At 39.0% G+C, this 26,439-nt stretch overlaps 1 protein-coding gene across 2 annotated transcripts in view; it reads left to right on the top strand.

The window, feature by feature from the left end:
- The window catches only part of vps50 (VPS50 EARP/GARPII complex subunit), a 123,142-nt gene extending 98,032 nt beyond the window's left edge, over positions 1-25,110 (top strand). For both annotated transcript variants that reach the window (XM_042332048.1, XM_042332047.1), the window contains 6 exons: positions 5,113-5,261; positions 9,405-9,501; positions 9,630-9,788; positions 18,746-18,867; positions 23,952-24,141; positions 24,384-25,110. In XM_042332048.1, the coding sequence (XP_042187982.1) occupies positions 5,113-5,261; positions 9,405-9,501; positions 9,630-9,788; positions 18,746-18,867; positions 23,952-24,141; positions 24,384-24,503 (837 nt within the window). In that variant the 3' untranslated portion in view covers positions 24,504-25,110. The remainder of the gene's footprint in view (positions 1-5,112; positions 5,262-9,404; positions 9,502-9,629; positions 9,789-18,745; positions 18,868-23,951; positions 24,142-24,383) is intronic.
- Positions 25,111-26,439: the final 1,329 nt, after the last annotated feature.

Here is a 26,439-nt window from a genome sequence, read left to right as displayed (position 1 = left end):
CACCTTTGACAGTGCAGCACACCCCCAGCATTGACTGTGAGTTCAAAGTCCCAACTTGGGGGTGACTTCTCTGACTCAAAGAGAGTGCTACTGACTGAGCCAAGCTGAACACCAGAACTTTGAATGTTTGTTTCAGCAATAACTGAGTCCTGTTACTGAAGTCCTGTAGCTCAGTGGTGAGAGCACTCGCCTTGCAAGCGAGACACCTGGGTTCAATTCCAGGCAGGGCGGAACCTTGGGCAAGTTTCCTTACTCCACACACCTAATAATAATCCCTCCAAAACAAACAATAATAAATTGGTCATTTTCAATCCACAACTGTTTGTGGGACACTGCTGTGCGCAATTGGCTGCCGCGTTTCGCCCACAAATATACAGTCAATTCACTTTATAGTCTATTCTGTGAAGCGCTTTGAGACGTCTAGAAGACGTGAAAAGCGCTATATCAGATGCAAGGATTATTATTATTACATAACCTGACTGGGTTTAAGCAGACCTTGTGTTTGTAGCAACAATTAGTGAATCCTTTTCTCTTAAATACAGGGTTGGCTTTTAACCCCTCAATATTTTCATAACAAACTTCAATACAATCCTCAAAACGCAAAGTACTGCAGATGCTAGAAATCTGGTATAAACACAGAAGTTGCTGGGAACTTGCAGTCAGTCAGTTCCATGGAGAGAGGAAAATTAGTTAACATTTCAAGTCTATGACTTTCTGTCAGACCTGCCTGAACTGTTCAATTCAATCCTGTTTGTTGAAGAAAAGTAATTAAAGGCACCAGAAGAGGAGTCTCCTTTTTTTAAAAACAACAGTATTACACATACCTATAATTCATGTTTAATGTTATTGAATGAAGGAAAGATTAAATTATTTTGATGAATTTTAACCAAACTGAATGGTTATTGCTGGGAAACAAATGTTTCTACTTTTCTGCCCAATATCTGCATCAAACAACACAAGTTTGGGTTTTTAATGTGTTAGATGGAGGATCAAGCTCCCACTGCACAATCACTCCTGTCCTAAATTATATATCGTAGGATGTTCTGGCCAGCAGAGGGGGAATTATTTCAGAAATCAGTTGACAACTTCCTTTCCACAATCACATTCCATCTCCTTTAGTGATCCTTTAATACTCAAATATAGGCTGACCTCAGTATAACAAACACGCTGGGGACATGGGAAAAGGATCATTATATCTGGTTTCGCTATAAGAGGTTCACAGGAAATCTGTGATTGGCAACAGAGCACTTTGTGATTGATTGCCGTACCCACGCCATTTTAACTTGCAGATCCTAATATCACGGGCTGAGCTTCTTTAGTGAGTTCTGTATCAGAGTAAGAATCAACAGGAAAAAGCAGATGTCAATTGTCGAGTAAATTTCATAAACTAACACACAACTGTGAACTATAAATTGGTCATTTTCAGTCTACGACTGTTTGTGGGACATTGCTGTGCGCAATTGGCTGCCGCGTACGCCCACAAATATACAGTCAATTCACTTTACAGTATATTTTGTGAAGCGCTTTGGGACATCTAGAAGGCGAGAAAAGCGCTATATCAGATGCAAGGATTATTATTAAAGTGTTAAACAATGCAAGCAATTGGTGTAACATACACTACATTCAGAATTTTCATGTTCACCTGCAACATTATTCTCTCCATTTGTAATATCGTAGACGAGGTTAATTCCCTATTATGAACACCACATAGAACTTCCCTGACAACTCCAAAATCATTCAATTTCTAACCTTAAAGGAGAAAACCCTGGATGCTGTATCAAATAAATCATATGACCCTCTCAATTAGTAACTGCGTAGAGGAGTCTTGTGTGTATTATTTAGCATGTAGAGTAGGCATTGTTGCTACCAAATCATTGACATTAGTTACCTGATCCAGTTATTCAAGTTGGTTAATGTTTTTGTTCTATGTTTAACATTGCTTAGGTTTTCACATAATATTTCTGAAAGTTCCTGCTCTTATCCTATTTGTATTGCATATACCCTTATGATTAACAAAGCTGATACTTCTCGCACAGGTTTATATTTATACAGACTATTGTGGAATGATGAATTTCACTTTTCCCAAGGTGAATTTGTATTTGTAAGATTTAAAGTTGAAAGTGTGACTAGTTTAGAGAGAAGACAAAGTGGAATATTCCAAATTTATCAGCCATAATTAACTCATAATCTGGGCCAATAAAAAAGTGTGGCCGAATTTTTCTGCGGAATCCGCTATAAACAGTATCCTCTGCTATAAAACCGCGACAAAATGATGTTTCTGGCCTCGGGCCTCCGTGAGCTGTTTATCCGACACGATTGTGGGCCGGGTGGCTCCAGACACACATGTGCGGTGAGGTGCAAGCCTCAACTCGGAGGTCCCCCTGTTGAGATTGCCTGTGTGTCTCTCTCTATGTGTGTGTGTGTTTGTGAGTGTCTGTGTGTCTGTGTTTGTGAGTATCTCTGTGTGTGTGTTTGTGAGTGTCTGTGTCTCAATGTGTTTGTGAGTGTGTGTGTTTGTGAGTGTCTGTGTGTGTGTCTCTCTCTGTGTACTTGTGAGTGTGTCTTTCTATGTGTGTGTTTGTGAGCGTCTGTGTTTGTGAGTGTCTGTGTGTGTGTCTCTCTCTGTTATTGTGAGTGTGTCTCTCTATGTGTGTGTTTGTGAGCGTCTGTGTTTGTGAGTGTCTGTGTGTGTGTCTCTCTCTGTGTACTTGTGAGTGTGTCTCTATGTGTGTGTTTGTGAGCGTCTGTGTTTGTGAGTGTCTGTGTGTGTGTCTCTCTCTGTGTATTTGTGAGTGTGTCTCTCTATGTGTGTGTTTGTGAGCGTCTGTGTTTGTGAGTGTCTGTGTGTGTGTCTCTCTCTGTGTACTTGTGAGTGTGTCTCTGTGTGTGTTTGTGAGCGTCTGTGTTTGTGAGTGTCTGTGTGTGTGTCTCTCTCTGTGTATTTGTGAGTGTGTCTCTATGTGTGTGTTTGTGAGCGTCTGTGTTTGTGAGTGTCTGTGTGTGTGTCTCTCTCTGTGTACTTGTGAGTGTGTCTCTGTGTGTGTTTGTGAGCGTCTGTGTTTGTGAGTGTCTGTGTGTGTGTCTCTCTCTGTGTATTTGTGAGTGTGTCTCTATGTGTGTGTTTGTGAGCGTCTGTGTTTGTGAGTGTCTGTGTGTGTGTCTCTCTCCGTGTATTTGTGAGTGTGTCTCTCTATGTGTGTGTTTGTGAGTGTCTGTGTTTGCATGTCCCTGAGCGTCTATGTATTTCTCTCTATGTTTGTGTGTGAGTGTGTGTGTCACTCTCTGTGTCTGTGAGTGTATGTGTCTCTGTGTCTGAGTGTGTGTGTGTCTCTGTGTCTGTGTGTGTCTCTCTGTGTTTGTGAGTGTTTCTGTGTGTCTTTCCTCTGTATATGTGTCCGCTTGCTTGTGTCTCTGTGTGAATGTGTGTGTGTATCTCTGTGTCTATGAGTGTGTATCTCTCCCTGTGTGTGAATGTGTGTCTCTCTCTGTGTGTCTGTGAGTGTGTGTCTGTCTGTCTCTCTCTGGGTCTCTGTATCTGTGTGTGATGCCAGCCCTGAGAGGTGGTGAGCTCCTGTAGCCCCGCAGTCAGGACACTGGTCCTGGGTGTCTGTTTCTTGATGGATCTCCAGGCCCTTTGGGCCTGCACTAGTGTTTGCCCCCTCCCCATGTGGGCCAAAAAATAATATATTTTTTTTGCAGCAATCTAATATGTGTTATTTCCTCGTGTTTAGTTGTTATCAGTAAAGTGAAAAACATGTAGATTGGCAGTAAAATGTACCTCAATAGCACCACTCAACCCCCCACAATTTTCCACAAAATTTGCCACCCCCTACAATTCCCCACAGAATTCAGCAATTTTTGGCAAATATTTTCACACTTTTCCATTGTCCCAGCTCATAATTAATTCTGATTATAAATGAGCTGTAAACCAAGCCTGAAATTTACTCATACTGGTACCCACAGAGATAAAAGTTGAACCTATTGTTATTAATAATTTATTATTTTAATAGTTATTATTGATGATAACCTTTGCAGGCCATGATTTAAAAAAATATTTTCGTTGGAATGGCCCTCTGTAAGTTTTACAAAAGTGCTGGACACATTTCAGAGATGTGTTAACATGTTGCCAATATTGTTATTCCTGGGTAGAGCAATGTGGAGTCCTGTAGCTCAGCGGTTGGAGCACTCACCTTGCAAGCCGGGTTCAATTCCAGGCAGGGCAAAACCTTGGGCAAGTTTCCTTACTCCACACAGAGCCTAATAATAATCCCTCCAAAACAAAACAATAATAAATTGGTCATTTTCAATCCACGACTATTTGTGAGACGGTGCTGTGCACAATTGGCTGCCGCGTTTCGCCCACAAATACATAGTCAATTCACTTTACAGTATATTTTGGGGGCAGGAAGCACTCCTGTTCTTTAGTTATGAGCCACTGTACAGAGAGGCTCAAAAAAGGGAAGAATGTTTTTTAAAAAAGTTTTTCTCTCAGAAGAAAAACGTGTACAGAGATCTTGAGCTTTTCGAACGCCTGTGAGTGATACCCACCTGTTTATTGGATCAGCACCTCTTAAAGAAGCTATTTGTATTGAGGGGGATGAAGGGCTGGAATAAATCATTTCTATTGAAAATGCTTCCTCTTCTGTTCTTGTCGGTAAAACTAATATTCTTTCTAAATCCTTTATGTCCACCAATATGTCACTTTTGTAAAAGACCCAACTTTCTCTTTGGTCATTTAAGTAGCACCACTGACTTGGGAAGGTGTGGGGGTGTCTCAGAGCAGCTTTGTTTAGTTCATTAGGAGACTTTGGACTGGCCAGAAATTTAATTTGTTGATGTCAAAATTAGTAGGCTTAACTGTGCTCCCAAGCATCTATGTGACCAGTCTATGAAGCGTTAAACCTTTTTGCACAGTTAGGATTATAAGTATATCTAACTCTCAAGTGTGATGAGAAGTTATTTGATAGAGTCGAATACAGTATGTGGAATAGTTTATTTTGCAAGAGTAGTTTTTTGCCTATTCAGGTCAACAAAATTAGTTATTGAGGCCATTGTTTTACCCTTATGTTTTGTTTGTGAAATATCATGTAAACCTTGATGATCTCTTTGTAGGAAGCACCACCTGAAAACACAGGGCCGTTGACTTCTGTAGAAGAGAGAAAAGAAAAGGTTCCAAGTCCACACCTGAGCCATCTGGTGGTTCTGAACTCCACTGAAATGTTGTATGGTCTGGCGGAGCGGGTCGTGGCTACTGAATCCTTGTAAGTCACTTCCATATTTATTTCAATGATGGGAGAGAGTGGAATTGAAGAGAAAACAAGATGTTTGATTTTAATTTTCGTAAGAGGAATCCTGCAATTTCATAAAATTTTCTATGAAATCCCCTAGAATGTTTTATGTAATTCTACATTTCAAAAAGTGTAAGGACTGTTAAATGCACAAACTGGTATCTTTGAGATTTATTTCTTGAAGTTTTACTTTACATGAATCATAGAAGCCTTTAACTCAATGTTTTAATGAATTATTTGCTATAAATTGTGTCTTGCTGCAAATTCAAACAGAACCTGGTTTTGCAAAGAAAGAAATTAAAGATAAAAATAAACAGTGCTTCCAGCAGAGCCTGCACTGAAGCAATGAAAAATAGCTCCCTGTGCTGTGTTGATGAGACTACAAATGTCAACTGAACAATGAGATCTGCCAGTCCTCTGTTATACATAACTACCCATTTGTCGTTGTGACTTTTTCATGTTTGTCGAAATACAGAAATGTCACATTATGAACAAATACAGTGGGTTGCAAGGTAAGATAGATTCACTAGAGATTTGCTTGTTTTCCAATTGGAAGAAAGGGAGATTGAAAGATTCAACGTTTGGGGAGAGTGCATGATAGAGCAGGTTACAGATGGTCTTTAGAAGGAAGTATGGTTGATGGGCCTTTTCTCATTATGATTTCTTATATCATTTCTTAGTCCCAGTTTCTTTGAAGATCCAAATCCTTCTGAATCTGGCTACATTGTTCCTCATGATTTGCTGTACCTTGAATTAACCAATATCAATCCAGATTACCAGCAGTCCATTTTTTATTGTTTAATAGTAATGAATAATGGTGTCTACAAATATAAGATATCAAATTTATAATCTAAATTATCCCTAATCTATGATTTACTTGGAGGAAGATAACTTGTCAAAAATTTGCTCATTTATACATAATCTGAAAGGTTGCAGCCATTTTATGCCTCACAGAGCACAGAGCAATTTCCCTGACATCAGTAGTATGAATGTCACTCTTTTTGATATCTTCTAATTATCACCCTGGACAAGAATAAATAGAAATCATTGTAGAGCTCCTCACAGACTGAGCTCAGGGTTGGTAGCTGCTCAGTGCTGCTCAGCAGTTCAGACTTTAAATGATAAGTCTCCAGGAAGCTGTAGGAATATTTTTTTTGTTAGCTGGACTTAATTTAATTAATTGACGTCCTCCCGACGTGAAAGGCGCTATACAAATGTAATCTTGTTGTTGTAATTAGCTGGAGAAGTATCAAAATTATTCACCATATACATGCACACTAGAAACTAAACTGTGTTGATTTGTTCGAGGATTTCTTAATCCCATCAGAATTCTCTGGGGAACTCTGCTCCATAAGTACTGTGTGGACAATAATGCATATTAATGGTAACATTATATTTACATGACTCTGTTTACGTGATTCCTTTTTAGGAAATTCCTGTTAGACATTTTGGATCCCATTATCACATACAAAGATTATTTCGATTATTTAAGTTGCAATGAGATGATGGAAGTGTAAGGAATGGTGGCAACACTAAACTGGCAGTGGGAAAGCTTAGAACCATGAGTGTTAATTTGAAGGGAAAATCCAGTAGCCAGCAACAGTAGCCAGTGAACATTTCTAAACACAAATTTTCGTATAATATATTAATCATATTATTGAGATGTATTATATTAAACCCTGTAATCCTCATTACATTCCAAGATTCAGCGCCTTGGGAAGTCCTCCCGATGTGAAAGGCACCATAGAAATATAATTTTGTATTGTAAAATTACTTTTTTGTTCAAGTAGCAGATATTGCTTGTCTTTTCTGAAGACAAAATGAAAGGTTAACATTGATAGTTATTTAAGGTGTCCTCTAGTTACTAATAAACCCTTCCAGTACGTGCACGCTGTTCAGTTAGAATTGATTTCTCATAACAACAACTAATTACATTTATATAGCACCTTTCACGTCGAGAGGATGTCCCAAGGCATTGAACAGTCAAGGATATACACTTTTCATAATAACTATTACAAACTATTACGAATTATAACTATTAATATCTTATTACTAATAATAACTGATGAGTAATCATAATTGATGAGTAATAAGCTTATCTAACAGTCTTAATACCACTAACCTTACTACAGCAATAGCACATCAGGTCAATCTATATTTTGTCATTTGGTTAGCTGGAAAATGTCCTTGGAACTGTTTTTAGCGAGGTATTGATCAATGTTACAAAAGTGACTCCCACCTCCAAATTGGATTCTCTAGCCATAGCACCAAGTATTGTTACTGGAACATATTGTAGTGGGTGGTGTGGAAGAAATTCTCAAAGCCAGAATTGTTGACACTCAAACTACTTAACAAACTGTGGCAACCACTTGCAGGGAATGTTTCTGATCAGAATGTGCCTTCACTATCAGCTCCTATATAGACCCAGCTTTGGCATGCACAACAAAACCACTTTATATTGGTTCCTTCCTCCTCACATCACAAAATATAATGCTCTGACACAGGGAAGCCTAGACCAATCCATCTCAGGGATGTTTCTCACAATTGCCATTTGGCTCTGACTCTGGAGGTTGTACTCAAAGGATCTTCTTGGTCAGAACATTCACCCAACCTCACCATCTGGAGAATATAAGGTTGGGAGGCCTGTGACATTGTTGTGAAATTTTACAACAACAACAACAAGATTCCATTTATTGAGTGCCTTTCACGTCGGGAGGACGTCCCAAGGCGCTGTACAATTGGGTCAGGACCCGAGCAGGGGGGAAATGGTCAGAGTGAGGGGAGGGAAGGGAGGGAGCGAGGAGGGGGTAGAGAGTCGAGAGGGGAGCTGAAGGCTCGGTCAAAGAGAAAGGTCTTGAGACGGGCCTTGACGGAGGAAAGGGAGGAGGCGGCGAAGGCATTGGGGGATAGAGTTCCAGAGCCTCGGGGCTGAGAGGCTGAAGGCCCGGCCACCGATGGTAGGGCGGTTGGGGCAGGGGATGTGGAGCAGACCGGAGCCAGAGGATCGGAGGGTACGGCAGGTAGGTAGGGGGATAGTAGGTCGGAGAGGTAGGAGGGAGCAAGGCCGTGAATGGCCTTGTAGGTGAGGATGAGGATCTTGAATTCGATCCTCTGGGGGATGGGGAGCCAGTGGAGGGGAGCGAGGGTGGGAGTGATGTGGTCCCGAAGCCTGGTGCGGGACAGTACACGAGCTGCAGAGTTCTGAATGACCTGCAGCTTGTGGAGGGAGGTGGCGGGAAGGCCGGCGAGGAGAGGGTTCCCATAGTCCAGCCTTGAGGTGATAAAGGCGTGGACCAGAGTTTCTGCAGCGTGAGGGGTGAGGTAGTGCCGTAGTCTGGCGACATTCCGGAGGTGATGGAAGGCGGTGCCAGTCGTGGCGCGGATATGAGGGAGAAAGGACAGCTCAGGGTCGAACAGAACGCCGAGGTTCCTGACTGGCTTTGAGAGGTGGAGAGTGCAGCCTTGGATGCTGATGGTGTCAGCGCCTGAGGTGCGGAGGCGCTGACGTGAGCCAATCAGGAGGGCCTCAGTTTTTCGCACGTTGAGCTGAAGAAAGTTGTCTCTCGTCCAGGACTCGATGTCGGACAGGCAGGCTGTCAGGACATCGGTGGTCGTGGAGTTGAGGGTAGAGGAGGAAAGGTAGAGTTGGATGTCATCCGCATACATGTGGAAGTTAACCCCATGTCTGCGGATGATGTCACCAAGGGGGAGCATATAGAGGGTGAAGAGGAGGGGACCGAGGACAGAGCCCTGAGGAACACCGCACAAGACAGTGCGGGGGCCGGAGGAAAAACCATTTGTGGAGACAAAGTGAAGACGGTGGGAGAGGTACGACCTAAACCACTCAAGGACAGGGCCTTGAAGGTTTAGGTGGGAGGTGGGAGGTGAGAATAGTTTGAAAGATGAATACGTTGATAAGTTAACAGATAATAGCTTTTGAGGATGCAACATCTCAACTCCTCAACTGCTAATTTGATTCATGTGTGTCCTGTTCCATGTGAACAAAGGGATACATGCAGCATTTGTAATGCGTTACACATAATAATGTCCTTCTGATGTGAAAGTCACTATGTAAATGACCTTCTAATTCTAGCTATCTTTGTCTATTGTTCTTAGAGTATTTTTAGCTGAACAATTTGAATGTCTACAGCCCCATCTCGATGCCATGATGCCTTCAGCCAAGAAGCCATTTTTGCAGCAGTTTTATTCACAGGTAGGACATCAAATTCTTCAGATATAAAACTGCTATTTATTAATTTTAAAATGCACTTGGAAGACTTTTTATGAATATCTGGCTACCACATTTACTCTGCTTTTCCTTTTGTTTTCTCCCCCAAACAGACTGTATCAACTGCAAGTGAGCTACGTAAGCCAATTTATTGGATCGTGGCTGCCAAAGCCATTGATTATGAACAGATGCTACATCTTATGGCAAATGTTAAATGGGACGTGAAAGAAATTATGTCACAGCACAATGTATACGTCGATTCTCTCCTCAAGGTAACTGCTAGCGTGAGACCTGTTGATCTGCTAGTTAATAATAGTCATGTCATTTCATATAGTTCCTTATCGCGTTGTTGAGACGTCTCAAAGCGCTTCACAGAATATACTGTAAAGTTAACTTCAAGTTAACTTAGAATTTCAGTTAGCAAAGTCTTTTACTATATTAAAATATAGTTTTAAAATAGTGACCCATTTTAAAAGGTTACGTCAACTAATATGACCGATAGTGGCAAACAGTCCTAGCAGAATATCTTTGATCATTGAAGTGCCACTGTAAATCTGATTTGGAGTTTTACAATCTTAAATCTTCAATGAATGAAAACTGTTATTTGACAGAACTGTATATAAGGGTTTTGTTTCTTGAATAGCTGTTTTCCTTCCTCTTAGGTAAATCCAACTATACCCCTTTTAGATCACTCTTCATCAGCATAAATAGAGTTAGCTGTAATGTGTTTTGATTTCATGAACGTGGAGGATTTGCCCCAAATTTAACTGATGGTATTTATTACATAGGTGACCAGAAATATAACAGGGGTTGGGTTTAAGTGCGCTTGTGTTTCAAAACATGAGCATTGCAAGCAATTTTTGCGCCAAATGTTATTTCTCCAAGAAGTTTGACCTTGGGTAACCACATTTTTTCTAAATGTTTTTGTATATGTGACTAAATAATCCGATTTGCATCAAAATATGTGGTTAGGAACAAGGTTACAATTTCATAAATATTAATGTCAATTTGCATTATTTTTTATGAGATCAATTTAATACCACTTATGAAACTGAATGACATTCTTCATATTTTTTGTTCCTCTTCATGAATACATTTAACCCTGTGCCAAATATCTGAGAACAGATTTTCTGTCTGGCTTCCTATACGTGTAATAGTTAATTTCCCCTTGGAATACATTTATGCTTAATATTTTCTGTTAAAAGCTTTAGTATATTAAAAAAATTGTGCTGTAGGTATATTGGCCAGAGTGAAACTGCGTTGCTTCTGAAGGTATATATAGTAATGTGAAACAGTAAATCAGGTTTATCCTGCCTAAGCCAATTTATTTTCATTTCGATTTCAGATTATAAAATACTGATTCTGGTATTCTGCACATGCATGATGTTAAAAATACTCTGTTCATACCTCACTGGCTGTCCATCCAAGCACTCTAAAAGGAAAACAGGGGCACTGGGCCAGCGCATTTCACACTCCTGCATTTATTCTTCAGCTGGTGTCAGGAGCCAATTTATACTGCACATTGGCAGTAAATAATTGCCCAAATCACAGCAATTTGCCATTAAATATTCAGTATAAATAGAGCAGAACCCAAAATATTTTCGATAGCATTTTCTAACGTAAAGTGAAATAGTCCCATCCAACAAAATGCCATCGATATACAGAATTCTATGGAATGATTTCTGACTAAATATTCATGAGACATTGAACATGAAAAGAATCCTTTAATAAGGGCCAGGCATTAGTGAGTTGTATGTGACCCAGTTTCTGTGGATCAACTCCATATTTAGGTCTGTATTACAAATTGTTCTATTTATACCGCAGTTGTGGTGCAGAATACATTAGAAAACAATTGTTTCAAATCTGTATGTCTGAGCTGTCAAATGTACCAAGGAATCTAATAACTCAAATATCTTCCTGTAAGATTTCTTTTTTCTTACCAGAAGATTTCACTCATATCCATTTTCACTCATTTCAGAATCTTAACCATTTAATTGGTAAAGATTAAAACTTTGAATTAATGGACAACTTTAGTCCTAAATAGCTTATAATTGTTGTGCTGTGAATAAACTCTTTGATGGTGGCACTTTCTTAAAGTGAATCAAAAGGGCAGGTGAGTAACCTGCGTTCACTTCACCTTCGATCGTGCTCTCAAAGTAATCATATAATACCTTTGATATAGTGCCTTTCACATTGGTTGGACATCTCAAAGTGCTTCATAGGATATTCTGTAAAGTGGAACGACTACTTTTTAGGGGAATGCAAGGGCAGGGATTCTTCACACTCAGCTCCGGTTAATTCTGCAAGCTAAATTGTGAGGGTGTTCCTAACTGGACAGGCGGAGAGAACATTTGCTAGTTGGTGCTTCCAATGACAACCTAAGCATTTTTAACTGATTAAACTGATTAAACAAGTAATATACAACACACACTCCAGGGTTCCAAGCCTTGACTCTTGCCAGCTTATACCTAATATTTTCCAGAATTAGGTAAGCAGGATGCAGCCCTCCAGGGAGAGAATGCCCATTCCTTTCCAGTACACAAGAAGTTCCATGTGTAGATGGGATGCGTGAAACTTTCAGTGTGGTCTGGATACTCTTAAATGTGGTGATGGGTTTCCCCATGTATCCGACACCTGGTTGACAAATAAAAAGGCAGGCTGATAATACCTATCTGTCTTGGTTCGGGTTACAAGTTTTCTTTGAAATTTGTAAATTAACAACAATGTGTGACAGATGTGATGTTAATGAGAAAAATGAAATTGAAAATTAAATTAAACCGTTACTCTTTGTAATGCCAAATAAAGATCTATTACACAACGTGGATTTGGGTAAATTGGTAAGAGATTAAATCTTCAGCATCTTCTCTATTGAAAAGAGACTGGAAGATAAGATAGATAATGCCTAAGGTTTTTTTTTCTCAACAGTTAATTACTAAGGAGGAAATGCCTGTAGCCTCTGTGACACAAAATATAGGAGTATTATGACAGATGAAAACATTTATCCTGAACTGAATGATTACAAGAAAAAAATGGTTTATTGAATCAGCCAATTTGATATTCAGTGACCTACACATATGCCTACAGTGACAAACTATAGGAAGCAGCACCCGGAGCTTAGTGATATTGGTGGTGAATCTGTGCAGTAAATTCATGGGAAGTTGCCCTGAACATATTTAAAATATCTGAGCTGATGGTTTACAACCAAGACAGTCTGTAAGCGAAAGGGCCTGTAGTTCTTTCAGACTATGTCCAGGTCTTGCCAAAATTGTGCAGCAGTTGCATATCTCAGTCTGAACTCAGTCCCTAGCAGGAAAAGAGAGCTGTTACAGTTAGACACAGTTCAGGACTAAGTTGGCAGTCTGACTCTAAGGCTATAAAAATGGTTGGAAGATCAGTCAAGACATTGCACTGTTGCACAAGGCGTACTTTTCTGAGGCTGGGGTTAAGAGCACGATGTTAGAAACATAAAAACAAAGGAAGCCATTCAGTCTGTTGAGTCTTTTTTACCAGTTTATTCGAACGTGGCAAATGTATAAAATCTCTTTTCCCCATACCTGTTAATAACCCGTACTTTCAAAGTGTTTATATTAATTTTATACCACACAGTGACAAATTGCTACATAGTAGGGGGAACTTTACTCTTCTACTGGTTGGGCTGTACTTGATGTTGCCACTGGGTTCCCAAAGTGGAAATGTTCCGTTCCTAAGACTGATATCCTTAAATGATGAGAAGAAAATTTACCAAACCACTGGATAAAATATGCAGAAATCTTTATTAATACTAATCCTTGATTTGACATAGCATCTTTCATGTCAGAGAGAAGTCTCAAAGTGAGAAAAGTGCCATATCAAATGCAATGATTAATATTAAAGTGTTATAACTTGTTTTTGTAGGCGAATGTGGCAGCCAATTTGCACTGTGCAAAGTCCTACAGGCAACCTTGAAGTACATGACCAATATAATCTGGGGATTGTTGGACAGGATACCAGGAACAAATCTTTTTTGAATAGTGTTCTGAGGTGTTTAATGTCCAACTGAACAGGCATTTTAAAAAAAAAAGTGATGTGGCCATGATGTTTAACATCTCATCTGAAGGGGCACTTGCAACTCTTCACTGGAGTGTTAGCCGGACTATGAGCCCAAAGTTCCAACATGGCATTTGAACCCACAACCTTCTGACTAAGAGGAAAGGTGCTACATACTGAGCCAGACTGACACCTTATTAATAAAAATAATAATAATAATCCTTGCATTTGATATAGCGCTTTTCACGTCGGGAGGACGTCCCAAAGCGCTTCACAGAACACACTGTAGAGTGAATTGACTGTATATTTGTGGGCGAACGCGGCAGCCAATTGCGCACAGCAATGTCCCACAAACAGTCGTAGATTGAAAATGACCAATTTATTATTGTTTTGTTTTTTTGGAGGATTATTATTAGGCTCTGTGTGGAGTAAGGAAACTTGCCCAAGGTTTCGCCCTGCCTGGAATTGAACTCAGGTCTCTCGCTTGCAAAGCGAGTGCTCTCACCACTGAGCTACAGGACTGCAAACTACAGTGGCAAAATTATAACTACAGTGGCAAAATATATGTTTTTGAATGAGTCCTAACTGAGACTAAGCAGTCAACAAATAATCTAACAATTTGATAATAAATCATGATCTTTGTTTGGTTATTTTTAATTGGATTTACTTTATAATTGTGTTGGATGACGCAGGTGATATTTTACCTTTAACCTTTCTTGTGTAACAGAGATTGAAAGGGGATATGATAGAGCTGTTTAAAATTCTGAAATGGTATGACAAAGTAATTTAGGAAATGCTATTTCCATAGTTGGGGGAAATTGACAAGGTGGCATAATCCTGAAGTTGTGAGCAGAAGTATCATGCGAGAGGTGAGAATACATTTCCTAACCTCAGAGGTTGTTATGAATCCATTATCCAGGTGGAATCCATTATCTAGGTGCTTATTGAAGCTTGAGCAATAGAATGATTCAACAGGTAACTGGACAACACCTGAGCAGTAAAAACATGAAGGCTTATTATTTTGAAAGAGCTGTAACGTGAATTAAAAGAAAGGGCTTCTTAAAAACAAGTCATGTGAACATGATGGATCATGTACTGAAAATGTTTGTTTCCATATAGTATATTTTTTCTTGGAATGGTTCTGTCAACTAATTATCTGCAATTAAATAGTAAGATGGTTTTGAGCTGATTTAATATGAACAGTGCCTGTTTGGTGACATAAAAAAAATGGAACTTTTTTTAATAAATTCCACCAGGAAGTGACACTTTCATTTTTGAACTGGTAATTAAACAATGAAGGTAATTGAGAGGCTAATGGAATTGGCATTTAGATTTTAGTGCCTCAGTACATTAGCTTTGATAGTATTTGAATGACAGAACATTTTGAGCAATCATTTCTGAATATTAATAGCATCAGAGGTCAGTGAAACCATTCTGTGAGAAATGGTTTCAAATACCTAATGAATAATATCTGTCTTTATAATTAGCAAGCTGCTATAGTTGACTGGGAGGATGTTCATGAATTATTATTTTCAATCATCTCATCAGGCCTTTCGGATTTAAATTTGTTCCTATTACTCCCTTTACTGACCTGTCTTGGTTCTTGTTGATATATAAAAGTTTCAAACTACATTTGACACATCTCGTACCAAAGTTTTCCATTTCCTCCTTGTGTTCTGTATTAACCAGAATTATATAAATGGATTGTGAAATCTCTATGAAATGCTTTAAATAATCTAATCAGAGACAAAAAATTCTCCCTCTGTAGCAACTGGGGGAGTGAGAGTTATTATATTGCTCACTAGTCTTGTACCAATGTAATGTGAAATAAAATCAAAAGAATGCCTACAGATATATTTTGTTACCAATTGCAATGGCAAGATGCATTTTTCATTGGACAGATGGTGGCTACAGGTATAGAAATGTAATTCAAAGTCCTCTGGGCAAAAGTCTGCATAATGAAATTAACCCATGAATTAACAAGTTTAGAAGTGTAATGAATCAAGATTACATTACTTCCTAAAGTAATTCAGGAATTCATTTCAGTTTAGTTTTCTCATTTGCAGAGGGGAGTATTATTTTAATCAAGATGTGGTCTAAATAGATTTTGTTTTTTCTTTTCTTTTCATTCTTTGTGCCACTTGGTTCCTCCCAAACTGTGCAGTATTTCCAAGCTGCAGTAAAAGCCACTGCTGATGCCATCTTGTAATTGATCACCAGGAGCTCACAAGAACATCCTTTTCTGTGGAGATTTATCTGGTCTCTAATTACCTCCTACTGATGACCTGCCAGAGTTTGAGAACGCATATAGGGAGTTTATATAGGGAGTCGGCAGCACAAACCTGAATGCCATCATGCTACAGCTCACCAGGGCATTGTATCCCAGTGCTCAAATTTGAAAACAGTTTAAATAAAGTACAAAATTAAATGCTGAGATATGTCTGAACAGCATATTAAAGCAATATAAAAATATATGCTTTCACAAATGCGAGGGTGATTTTTTTGAACTGAATTACAGCCAAGCTACCCTTATCCTAAAACGGTGAAAACATGTTGGTTCACAACTACCTTTGTATTGCCTGAAGATGCCAGATTACTTGGAAAATGCGGAACATTGACAATGTGTGCTAGAGACATCTTGTGAAGCTATAATGTGTGAACAAGAAGGACGGCACTTGAATTGCCCGGAAAAAGGATTCAATCTCAAGGCTGAATAGCTCAAAGGGCTCTACTCCAAAACAAAGCTTGTTCAGTTGTTACTAAGTATCTCAAGAGGATTAATTGATTTTTAACTTGAAAAGACTTACTATTAAGTTATCTTGTCAGAAAACAAGATGCAAAAGTGTTAGAAAACCATTCTAATGTCCCAACACATTGATAATGGTTAGTTATGTGTTAAATTAATTAAAACAAAACTTTCAATAAGAGCTTCTTTTAAAATATATTTCAAAATTGAACTTTTATAACTGTGACAAACTTAGTGTTTATATACAGCTTGTCCAAACCTTATGGAAAAACAATCTGTATTTTCACATTGTCCATTACGGCAAGGAATAAATCTGCATGACCAACTGAGAATTATGTGGATGACCCCCTTTTTAGGATGGTTGAAATCCCTGAATGAGCATCCTTTATATGGATTTCTCTGTATTTACTGTAGTGTTTGTGTAGACCTGTAGTTTATCGGCTAGAGCACTCACCTCGCAGGCGAGAGGACCCAAGTTCAATTCCTGGGCAAGGCAAAATGTTAGGCAAGTTTCCTTACCCCACATGCTTCTGTTTACCTAGCAGTAAGTAGGAATGAACCCAGTTGTTAGTCAATTGGCGGATTGCTTTCCGGGAGTAAGAATCCCCTAAAAAAATAATACTGATAATAGTTTGGTCACTCAGTCCATGACTGTTTTTGGGACACTGCTGTGTGCAATTGGCTGCCATGTTTCGCCCACAGAATATACAGACAATTCACTTTACAGGATATTCTGTGAAGTGTTTTGAGACATCTCAACAACGTGATAAAGCGCTATAAGAAATGCAAGGATTATTATGTTTGGTGTTTTTATTTTATTTTATCATAATTACCATAATGAAGCCTAGTTTTGCACATCCATTATCCCCTCATTGCTGATTGGAGTCATCAATGACGCTGTAAAATTACTTCACATCATTTGATGCATCTGTAATAAACGTGAGGTCCACTAAAGTTGTGATGAGACCACTCGAAGATGCTCATTGTGGTTGATTACTTTGCAGTTATACACACTTCCAGTTAAGGAATTGACAGCAACTTCCTACAGTATTTATGCTGGTAATGAAGAGCTTGCTTTATAGTATTCTGAAAATGACTTCTTATGAAGGCTCTTAAGCATGGTGGTGGGTTTCCGCAAGTATTGGCTGATGAAACAAAATCCTACTTGCCTGCTCTTTCTTCATACCCTAATTCCTCTGCACGTTTTACAAGTGATTTTCAATGGCTCAACATTGATTCTGTCAGTGGAGTTTTCAGCCAACAACAAACTGAAATTTTGGAAGATTGAAGATCTGATCAGAGTTGCAACCTGCCACTCTGATGCAGTTTCCGCATGTAAAGCAAGAAGTTGAAGGCACAAACAATTGAATTTACAACATCCCCAAATTCTACCTCATTTGCAACATTCTGTGGAACAGGCTCATCAGGGAGATGGTTGAAGCAGGAAGTGTTGATTCTTTCAGACACAGATTAGATAGTTTTCTTTTAGGAAATAACATCATGGGATATCATACATAGGTAGTTTGGGACATATGTGCAGGCAACCTTCAGGAAGCGAAGGTGAATTAGATAGACTTGGTCTTTTTTCATCTAGCATTTCTTATGTTCTTATTCCAAATCATATGTTTTTATGTTTCTAAAAGTATGAAGTCAGTTCTTTGTTGAATGATGTGGAGAGTGTTTTTAATGGTGATACATTCCCTTATATCTAATGTCACATACTCTGCATCACTGATGACTGCAAAAGCACTGTGTGCCTGCCAACTTCAGAATAGTAGAATCTTACAGCACAGAAGGAGGCCATTCGGCTCATCGTGTCTGTGCAGGCTCTTTGAAAGAGCTATCCAACCAGTCCCACTCCCCCGCTCTTTCTCGATAGCATTGCAAGTTTCTATCCAATTCCCTTTTGAGAATTATTATCAAATCTGTTTCCACCACCCTTTCAGGCAGAGCAGTCCAGATCATAACAACTCGCTGCCTAAAAAAAATTCTTATTATCTCCCTTCTGGTTCTTTTGCCAATTATCTTAAATCTAGGTCCTCTGACTACTGATCCACTCGGCAGTGGAAACTCTTATCACAACTCCTCATAATTTGAACACCTCAAATATTTAGTAATGTACTGCCAAAGATCGATCCACCCTTCCACGTGCAACATTGTTAAAGAACTCAATGGCCAAGTAGGAGTTAACACTTGTGTTTATAGTAGTTGTGAGGTAATTTTGCTGAGATTTCAGACAATTGTTAGCAAATGCTGACTGAGCACTAAAAAAAGATGAATTGGTTAAGAGATGTATAACAGGACCAGGAGCAACCAGCAGTTTACCCTAATGAGTTTTGTTGACCTATAGGGTATTGCAAATAGTCCTGGGAATAGCTTGTTCTCTGCATGATGTCCATTCATATGGATAAGTTGGACGAACATGCTTAACTGCTTACTTCTGCATTTATTTTGTAGGAGTTTGAGCAATTCAATAAGAGGTTATTCGAGGTTTCCAAACGAGTGCGCATTCCACTGCAAGTCTCTAACATCCTATGGGAGCATTGCATTCGACTGGCAAACAGGACCATTGTAGAGGGGTGAGTAATCAATTGTTTGTGTTCTAAACAATTTTAAATGATCACTGGTTCTAGCAGTTTATTAATTTTGGTTTGTAGATGTTACTTGGGACGTCCTCCCGACTTGAAGGGGGCTATACAAATGTAATTTTGTTGTTGCTGTGTTATAGAGTAATGATCTGCTTAGGATAAATAATTGTAATTGCTGCTTACAGCAGAACCCAGTTATAAGATGCCCCTAAAAAGGTGGGTGCCCATTGGATCGAATTCAAAATTCTGGTCCTCACTTTTAAATCCCTCATTTCTTAGTCTTAGTCGCTGCAACCTTCTGCAACACAATTTCCCCAGCTGCTCCCTCCTCTTAGCAAACATTGATCTGCTTTGTGTTTCTCGCTCGACAAACCAGGCTGGAGTTCCAGAGAGCAAAGGCAGACCGCTTTATCCTCGGATTCCTTCCCAATTGTCCTCTCACTCCCCATATTCAAAACCGTTCAGATCTATCTTTAATAAACATGTTATAATAGGAATCTTCTGTATTTACTTTTTTTTAATGCTGTTACTGGATTACAAACTAAAAATTTGGCAAGTTTTGAAATAGATTTCCAATTGTGTAGATTAAATATAAAATGAAAATGGTGAAAAGCTAGAAACTGATAATCTTTCAAATGCACAGCAGGACAAAGGGTCAGACCTGAAACATTAAGCCATCTTTCTCTTTTAATACTGATTATCCTTCTGTACATCTCCAGCCTCTTTAGTTTGGATTTGAGATTACGCTGCTTTCCTTCTTGTGGTTTATATTAATGGAACTGGATTGGATTATTGCCATGCAATAATGCTAAACCATTATTTTCTACTTTTCAGCCATTATTCTTCCTCCCTCCCAGAAAACACTCTTTCAGTTCGCCAGTATCCTGATCTAACTTCACTCTGCATTGCCTTTTTGCTTGTTAATGTGCATATTAATGTGAAAAAGTATAGAAACAGTCTTGATGTTTTTCATTAATGTAGTGCAAGAATTTTTTTCTCCAAATCTAGGGTTATTCTGTATTATAAAATCAACAACATGCAGGGCAACCCCGTTATAATATGGTTCTCTGGGCCCAGTATCATAGAGACTGTGTTACAAGAGAAGCACCAAATAAAATGAGACGTGCTGCGCATGTACGCTATGTCCAAAAAGTGCCGTGAATGTCCATTCACAAAGCGCACAGGAGGCAATACAATGCATCGCAGTACACAGGAAGTGACGTTTACATTACTATATAAAGCACTCTGAGACGCCGTCCGGCGTGGAGGGTGCTATATTAATCCAAGTTGTTGTTGTTGTTGCTTCCTGTGCTATGCACAAGACACAGGAAATGATATTAATGGTGATTTGACAACCAGGTTATTTATCATATGGGACATCAATGCAATAACCAGGCCCAATAGATAATTGCAGAAATATTTACCAAAATTTGCAGGGAAATTTGATGACTTTTGCAGAATATTGCGGGGGCTTGATTGGTGCAATTGAGCGGTATATTTTACTACTAACCTAGATTTTTTCATTTTATTGATAAAGACTAAACATGAGGAAATAACACACATTAGATTGTTGCAATAAAAACGCTTTCTTTAACAAAACCTGGGTGGCCCACTCGGTGGAGGGTGGGGGGGGACACTAATACAAGCCCGAATGGTCTGTCTCCACCCTGCACTACACTTGAAGGCCACTGTCCTGATTGCGGGGCTCCAGGAGGTCACCACCTCCTGCCTCTCCAGTCCCGCCACCACTCACACACACACACAGGGACACGCACACTCTCACACACTCACAGAGAGAGACACACACAAACACTCACAGCCAGAGAGAGAGTCACACACTCACATACACAGTGAGACACACTCTCACAAAGAGACACATACTCACATACACTCATAGACACAGAGAGACACACAGGCTGTGCTATACCCAGGATTCCCCTGTTATTACTTGTGTTGCTTCTCACTTTCTTTGTAGTTTGTGTATTTCTTCTCTACCCACTCTGTATATTTATTTGCTTGGCCGCTTAATTCTGTTTTTATAGTTCTTCTGTTCCCTGTCTGTTCTCTTCATTCATTCTTCTGCTATTTCTTCCTTTATGCACCACCATCTCTCACTTCCTATTTTCAGAACTGGAGCCCAGTGCCTGTATCCTGAACTAATCAGTACCAAAGTCATCTCAGAATCACTAAAGAAATGAAATGATTAAACATTGTATGTTGTCAAGGAGAATCTTAGCACCTTCTGTTTCTATGATGGCATCTATTGCCACTTAATTTCCTTTTCATATCAATAATTCCACAGAGGATCCTGTTTTAAAAAAAAATAGGAATTTGTATAAGAATGGAAATACGGATCTTTTGATGCTTTAGTGCATCAGTAACATTTGATGTCAAGGCGATGAAACTTGTGTTATTTTGTAGCATCTCCATTAATCTTCTGATCTCCTGGTGACTTTTAAAGGGGATGAAAGGGCTTGATGATATTTCCGGTATGATATTTCATATTTCAATTGAAGTTCATATTAGGATAGGTTTTGCATGATCTATATAGGAAGTGGGTGTGTTGGCCCTTTCCCTCATGGTATGCAATCCATCTTATGTAAAGATATTACTAGCCAGATTAATTTATAACATTGAATAGCTTATCCTCAGCGGAGATACGTTCAAAGGCTTTATGAACATCTAAAATCTTATAGTATTGTGTATCCGCCTGACTCAGTGGTAACACTCTGACTTCAGAGTCAGAAGATTGTGGGTTCAAGCCCCATGTCGGGATTTGGAACTCAATTAATCTAGACTGACTGACGCTCCAATGCAGTGTTGGGGGGAGAGGGCCGCTGCATTGCTGGAGGTGCTGTACTCCATAAAAGACTTTAAACTGAGATTCTCAGGTGGCATTGTCAGGAGATTCTCGCCTGTTCAGGTGACAATGAAGACTCATGGCACTACTTGGAAATAGAAGGGAGTTTCTCAAGTTATCTTGGCAAACAATCCAGATAAAATTGGTCATTCAGTTTGTGGCTATTTGTGGAACATTGCTGTGCGCAAATTGACTGCCCTATTCACCTACAAAATACAGTCATTGCACTTTACACTGTGAGGTGCTTTGAGACGTCCTGCTGACTTGAAAGACGTTATATCAAGTACAAGAATTATCATATTATGATTTGCATAATGTATAGTATTTTCATAAAATATGTTTGTAGATTATCTGGTTTACATGATTTTACTGTCCGCATAGTTACAATTAGATTGTTCCAATGTGTACCAGCAATTCTACCTTTTATTCAGATTCTTATTTTTTTCAAATCACACATACACAAACATTCTTTCCTCCTTGTTTTCCGTTTCGTTTTGTGATTTTGGAGCAAAAACAACTCTTAGACCAATTACCACAATAGCCTAATGTGATAGGGGACTAGTTGGGAAAGCTTTCAATGCAGTTTAGATTCCAATTCTGAGAAAGCTATTTTTCAGCAGGCTTAAATTATTATTGAAAATTATTTTATTTTTGTGGCAAAAACAATAACTGCTCTGCCTATTCGTGTCTATTCCTGTTTTACTAAGATCTCTGCCTAGGCTGAAATACATTTAGCATTAATAAGAACACAAGCCCTGCTGTTCTCTCCGATCTGAATTCATTCTGCACTTAGCAAATCAGACTTGAAATAAATGTCACAAAGAAACATTTTTGTCCCTGATGCCTTGCCTCCTTAGCTAACTACTCTTCAGTTCACAGGGCTGTAAGCTTAATTCAATGGAGGGAAGTTGTTTTATTTTTGCCATATTAATTTCCATCCCCAGAAGCTTGTGCTTTATTAAAAGTTTGAGGGCTTGCTCCATTCTACTGCTCTTAGTTTCCAAACATAAACTCTGCTAAAGAGAGCAGGTGAAGAACATCTCTACATCACAGTAATATACAGTAGAAGCCTGTTTTTGTAGGGTTATGCTTGTAGCGTGAATTGGATGTAGACCTAGTTACTGCACATGCATACAGCCAGTCGGCTCGCTTCACACATGCTAAAAATGGCAAAAGTTTAGGTTGTTTGGTTGGGGAACAAGAAGCAATGGCAATAACAACCTCATGACCCACAGTGAAAAACTGTTATCGGCACAAAACAGCTGGGAATAGTCCATTGCGAAGAAAGGCCTATATGATGTTGGAAGATTAGAAATAATAATAATGCTTGATTTTATATAGAACCTATCATTTTGGGAGAATATCTCAAAGCGCTTCACAGGAATTTACCATAAAGTGAAGTGACTGTATTTGTAAGCGAATGTGGCAGCCAACCATGCACAGCAATGTCTCAGTCATGAAGTGAATGATCAATTTTATTTGTGGAATTGCTAGCCTGGACCCCGGGAGAAAATCCCTTCTCTATTTAAGTAGTGCCATGGGATCTTTAATGTCCACTTGAAACGGCAGAAGGGAGATCGGTTTAACATCTCGTCCAAAGGACGGCACCTCCAACAATGCAGCACATCCTCAAGACTGCAATGGAGTGTCAGCTTTGATTACAGGAGTTCCAAGTCCCGATGTAGACCTTAAACCCACAGCTTCTGACTCACAGGCAAGAATGCTACCAACTGAGCCATAGTGACTCTTTCCGGAGACTCCTGCACATACAATGGAACACCTTTATAACACCCTATGACAGAGCGCCACCTCGCTTATCATTTATACTGTAGATCCATATAATCTGTTTCAGCACTGACCGCCTGCTGTCTGCGTGCATGCACATTGATGTCACTTTATGAAAGAAGTGGCCCAAGTAGTGTATTCTGCAAGGAGAGCGCAGGACGTGTGATCAGATCAGCGTAACAATTTGGAAGTCAGCCATTTTTCTGACTCTCTTATAATTTGGTCAATGAGACATTGGATCCAGTGAACGTTATAGGAGGTTTGGCTTTATTTGAGTTCTTAATTTGAGTCCAAATATTATTATTATTGACGGGGCTTGAAAGTTGTGTCTAGATTTTCCTACAATTATGGACAATTTGCCTTATTGTTTAACGCCTGCACTAGTTATTTGCTGAGCTGTGCTTGATTTTCATTCTCATTTCTGTTGTAGTTATGCAAATGTGAAGAAATGTAGCAATGAGGGACGTGCCTTAATGCAGCTTGACTTCCAGCAGTTCCTGATGAAATTGGAGAAGCTGACCGACATAAGGCCAATTCCTGATAAGGAGTTTGTAGAAACCTACATTAAAGCCTATTATCTGACTGAAAATGATATGGAGCGTTGGATTAAGGAACACAGGGTAGGAATAAAAATGACAAATAGGTGTTTGTTTTGCAGCTGTAAAAATATTGTTCCTTATTCCAGTATTGTGGATTTTTAAAACAAATGATGCATTATGGTATTCATATTCTGTTGTTAGAATCGTAATATTTTGCTGATATTACTGTCCGTATAAACTTATTGTCTTTTCAATTGATATAAATTTGTTTCAGAATTGAGCAACTTTTCCCATTCTAATCCCTGATGTGTTGTGTTTTGCAGGAGTATTCAACCAAGCAGCTGACCAACCTTGTGAATGTTTGCTTAGGCTCCCATATCAATAAAAAAGCACGGCAAAAGCTGATAGCAGCCATTGAGGAATGTGACCGACCTAAACGGTAGTCTTTAGCAATGCTCTTGAGTTCAGATCACACTAGATGATATGATGACTATTTCACCATCCAAATTAATACAGGATGGATCTGTAATGCGTTACAAGCATTTTGATGCATGTTACTTGTTTTTTCCATCAGAAGCTGATGTTAAGGAATTTTAAAAAAATGACTAGCAAATGCTATTTTAGGAAATGAGATGTGTTACTGTTTAGCTTTTGTCTTGTTTAGGCCAGACCTTTTGTGTAAGATTGTGTTTGGGGCTGTATAAAAGTAACCATGTTAAAATGACATGATGATTATACAGGGTTTTTTTTGTATAGTTTCTGTTTTGACATTTGTGGGTTGTAAGGATTTCATATTAATTCTGAAGGAAATTGTATATTGGATAGACTGAAACAAGTATCTTCTCTAGATAAGTAATGTAAGTATAAAACAGTAAATACTAATGATTGGAGAATATATACACTTCATAATGAATTACTGTAAGTGAAGATATATAAAATCTGTACATTCTGTTTCAGTTTGTTCTTCTAAAATTTCAATATTTGTTCCTCATTGAACTGGAAGATATCATGAATTGGTGACTGCATAATAAACGAGTCAAATTCAGAGCATTTATCTTTTGTCTCATCAATCTATGTTACCTAAAACCTCTTTCATTCCCATAGAAACTCTGGGAGAGATTCATGCTAAGCAATTACCTCGATGTTAAAGCTCGATATGTTGCTGTAAAGCAACTGTGCTAGACATCAGAAAATCCCACGAGGATGCAGATTGCTCAAAATCATTGGTGCTGTAGACCTCTTGAACCCCAACATCTTAATAATATGCAACCTCTTCTTGGAGCCTGCAGTGGGTCTGCAGCTGTTCACACATATAGAACATCTCCAGTTATTCTGACACTAAAGGGTTTAATGAGTTTGTCTGTCTACAGAATTAATAGATGCCTGTGGCTGCCACATATTACTTTAGCTATGATGGAAAAAAACACTAACTTTTCTGTTATGCTCCTTGTTTTCGGAAGGGGTGAAAATCCCTGATTGTTTTTGTATTCAATAGTTCCAGTGGTTGAATAGCTTCAAAAACATACGCAGTTCTGGGCACCTTAATTCAGGAAGGACATTAAGGCACTGGAAAGGGTGCAGAGGAAATTCATAAGAATGTACCAGGAATGGGGAACCTTAGCGATGAGGACAGGCTGGAGAAGTTAGGTCTTTTCCCATTAGAGCAGAGAAGGTTACGCGGGGACCTGATAGAGGTCTTCAAGATCATGAAAGGTTTCAACAGGCTAGATAGGGTAAAGCTGTTTCCGCTGGTAGGTGTGTCTGTGACCTGTGGTCACAGTCTTAAGATATCTACCAAAAGAAGCAGAGAGGAGGTTAGAAGAAATTTTTTCACTCAGCGAGTTGTTCGAATTTGGAATGATCTGCCTGAAAAGGCAGTGAAGTCCGATTTGATAACAGCTTTTAAGAGAGAACTGGATAGGTATCTGGGGAAGACGGGTTTGCAGGGTTATGGGGAGAAAGATGGTGATTGGGGATAGTGAAAGTGACTTGCTCTGTCAAAGAGCTGGCACAGGCTCGATGGGCCGAATGGCCTCCTTCATTGCCGTAACATTCTATGAATCTATGAATTAAGAATTGAAGCTGAATTTATTTTCCTAATTTAAAAAAATCTTTGTGATTTCAGCTAAGAAAACATCCCATTATGCTGGTCTCCTGGATTATAGACCCTATTATAGTGCCATGTTGCTAATGCCAGAAGATCCTCTGTGCATATTCTGCTAACACACTGGAGGAACAATCCATTGTTCTGTTTGTTTAATCCAAACATAATGCTGATGAACCTGCCACCAATCAGGAATTAACATGCTTGTTGCATTGTTTATAGGAATGTACTGGAGTTACCTATATTGTCAAAAGCAACAAGATATCCATGAACTT

Source organism: Callorhinchus milii, unplaced genomic scaffold (genome assembly GCF_018977255.1).
Source record: "Callorhinchus milii isolate IMCB2004 unplaced genomic scaffold, IMCB_Cmil_1.0 Scaffold2, whole genome shotgun sequence".
Lineage (NCBI taxonomy): Eukaryota > Metazoa > Chordata > Chondrichthyes > Chimaeriformes > Callorhinchidae > Callorhinchus > Callorhinchus milii.
The sequence above is the reverse complement of the archived record's forward strand: the minus strand, read 5'-3'. Positions and strand labels throughout refer to the sequence as shown.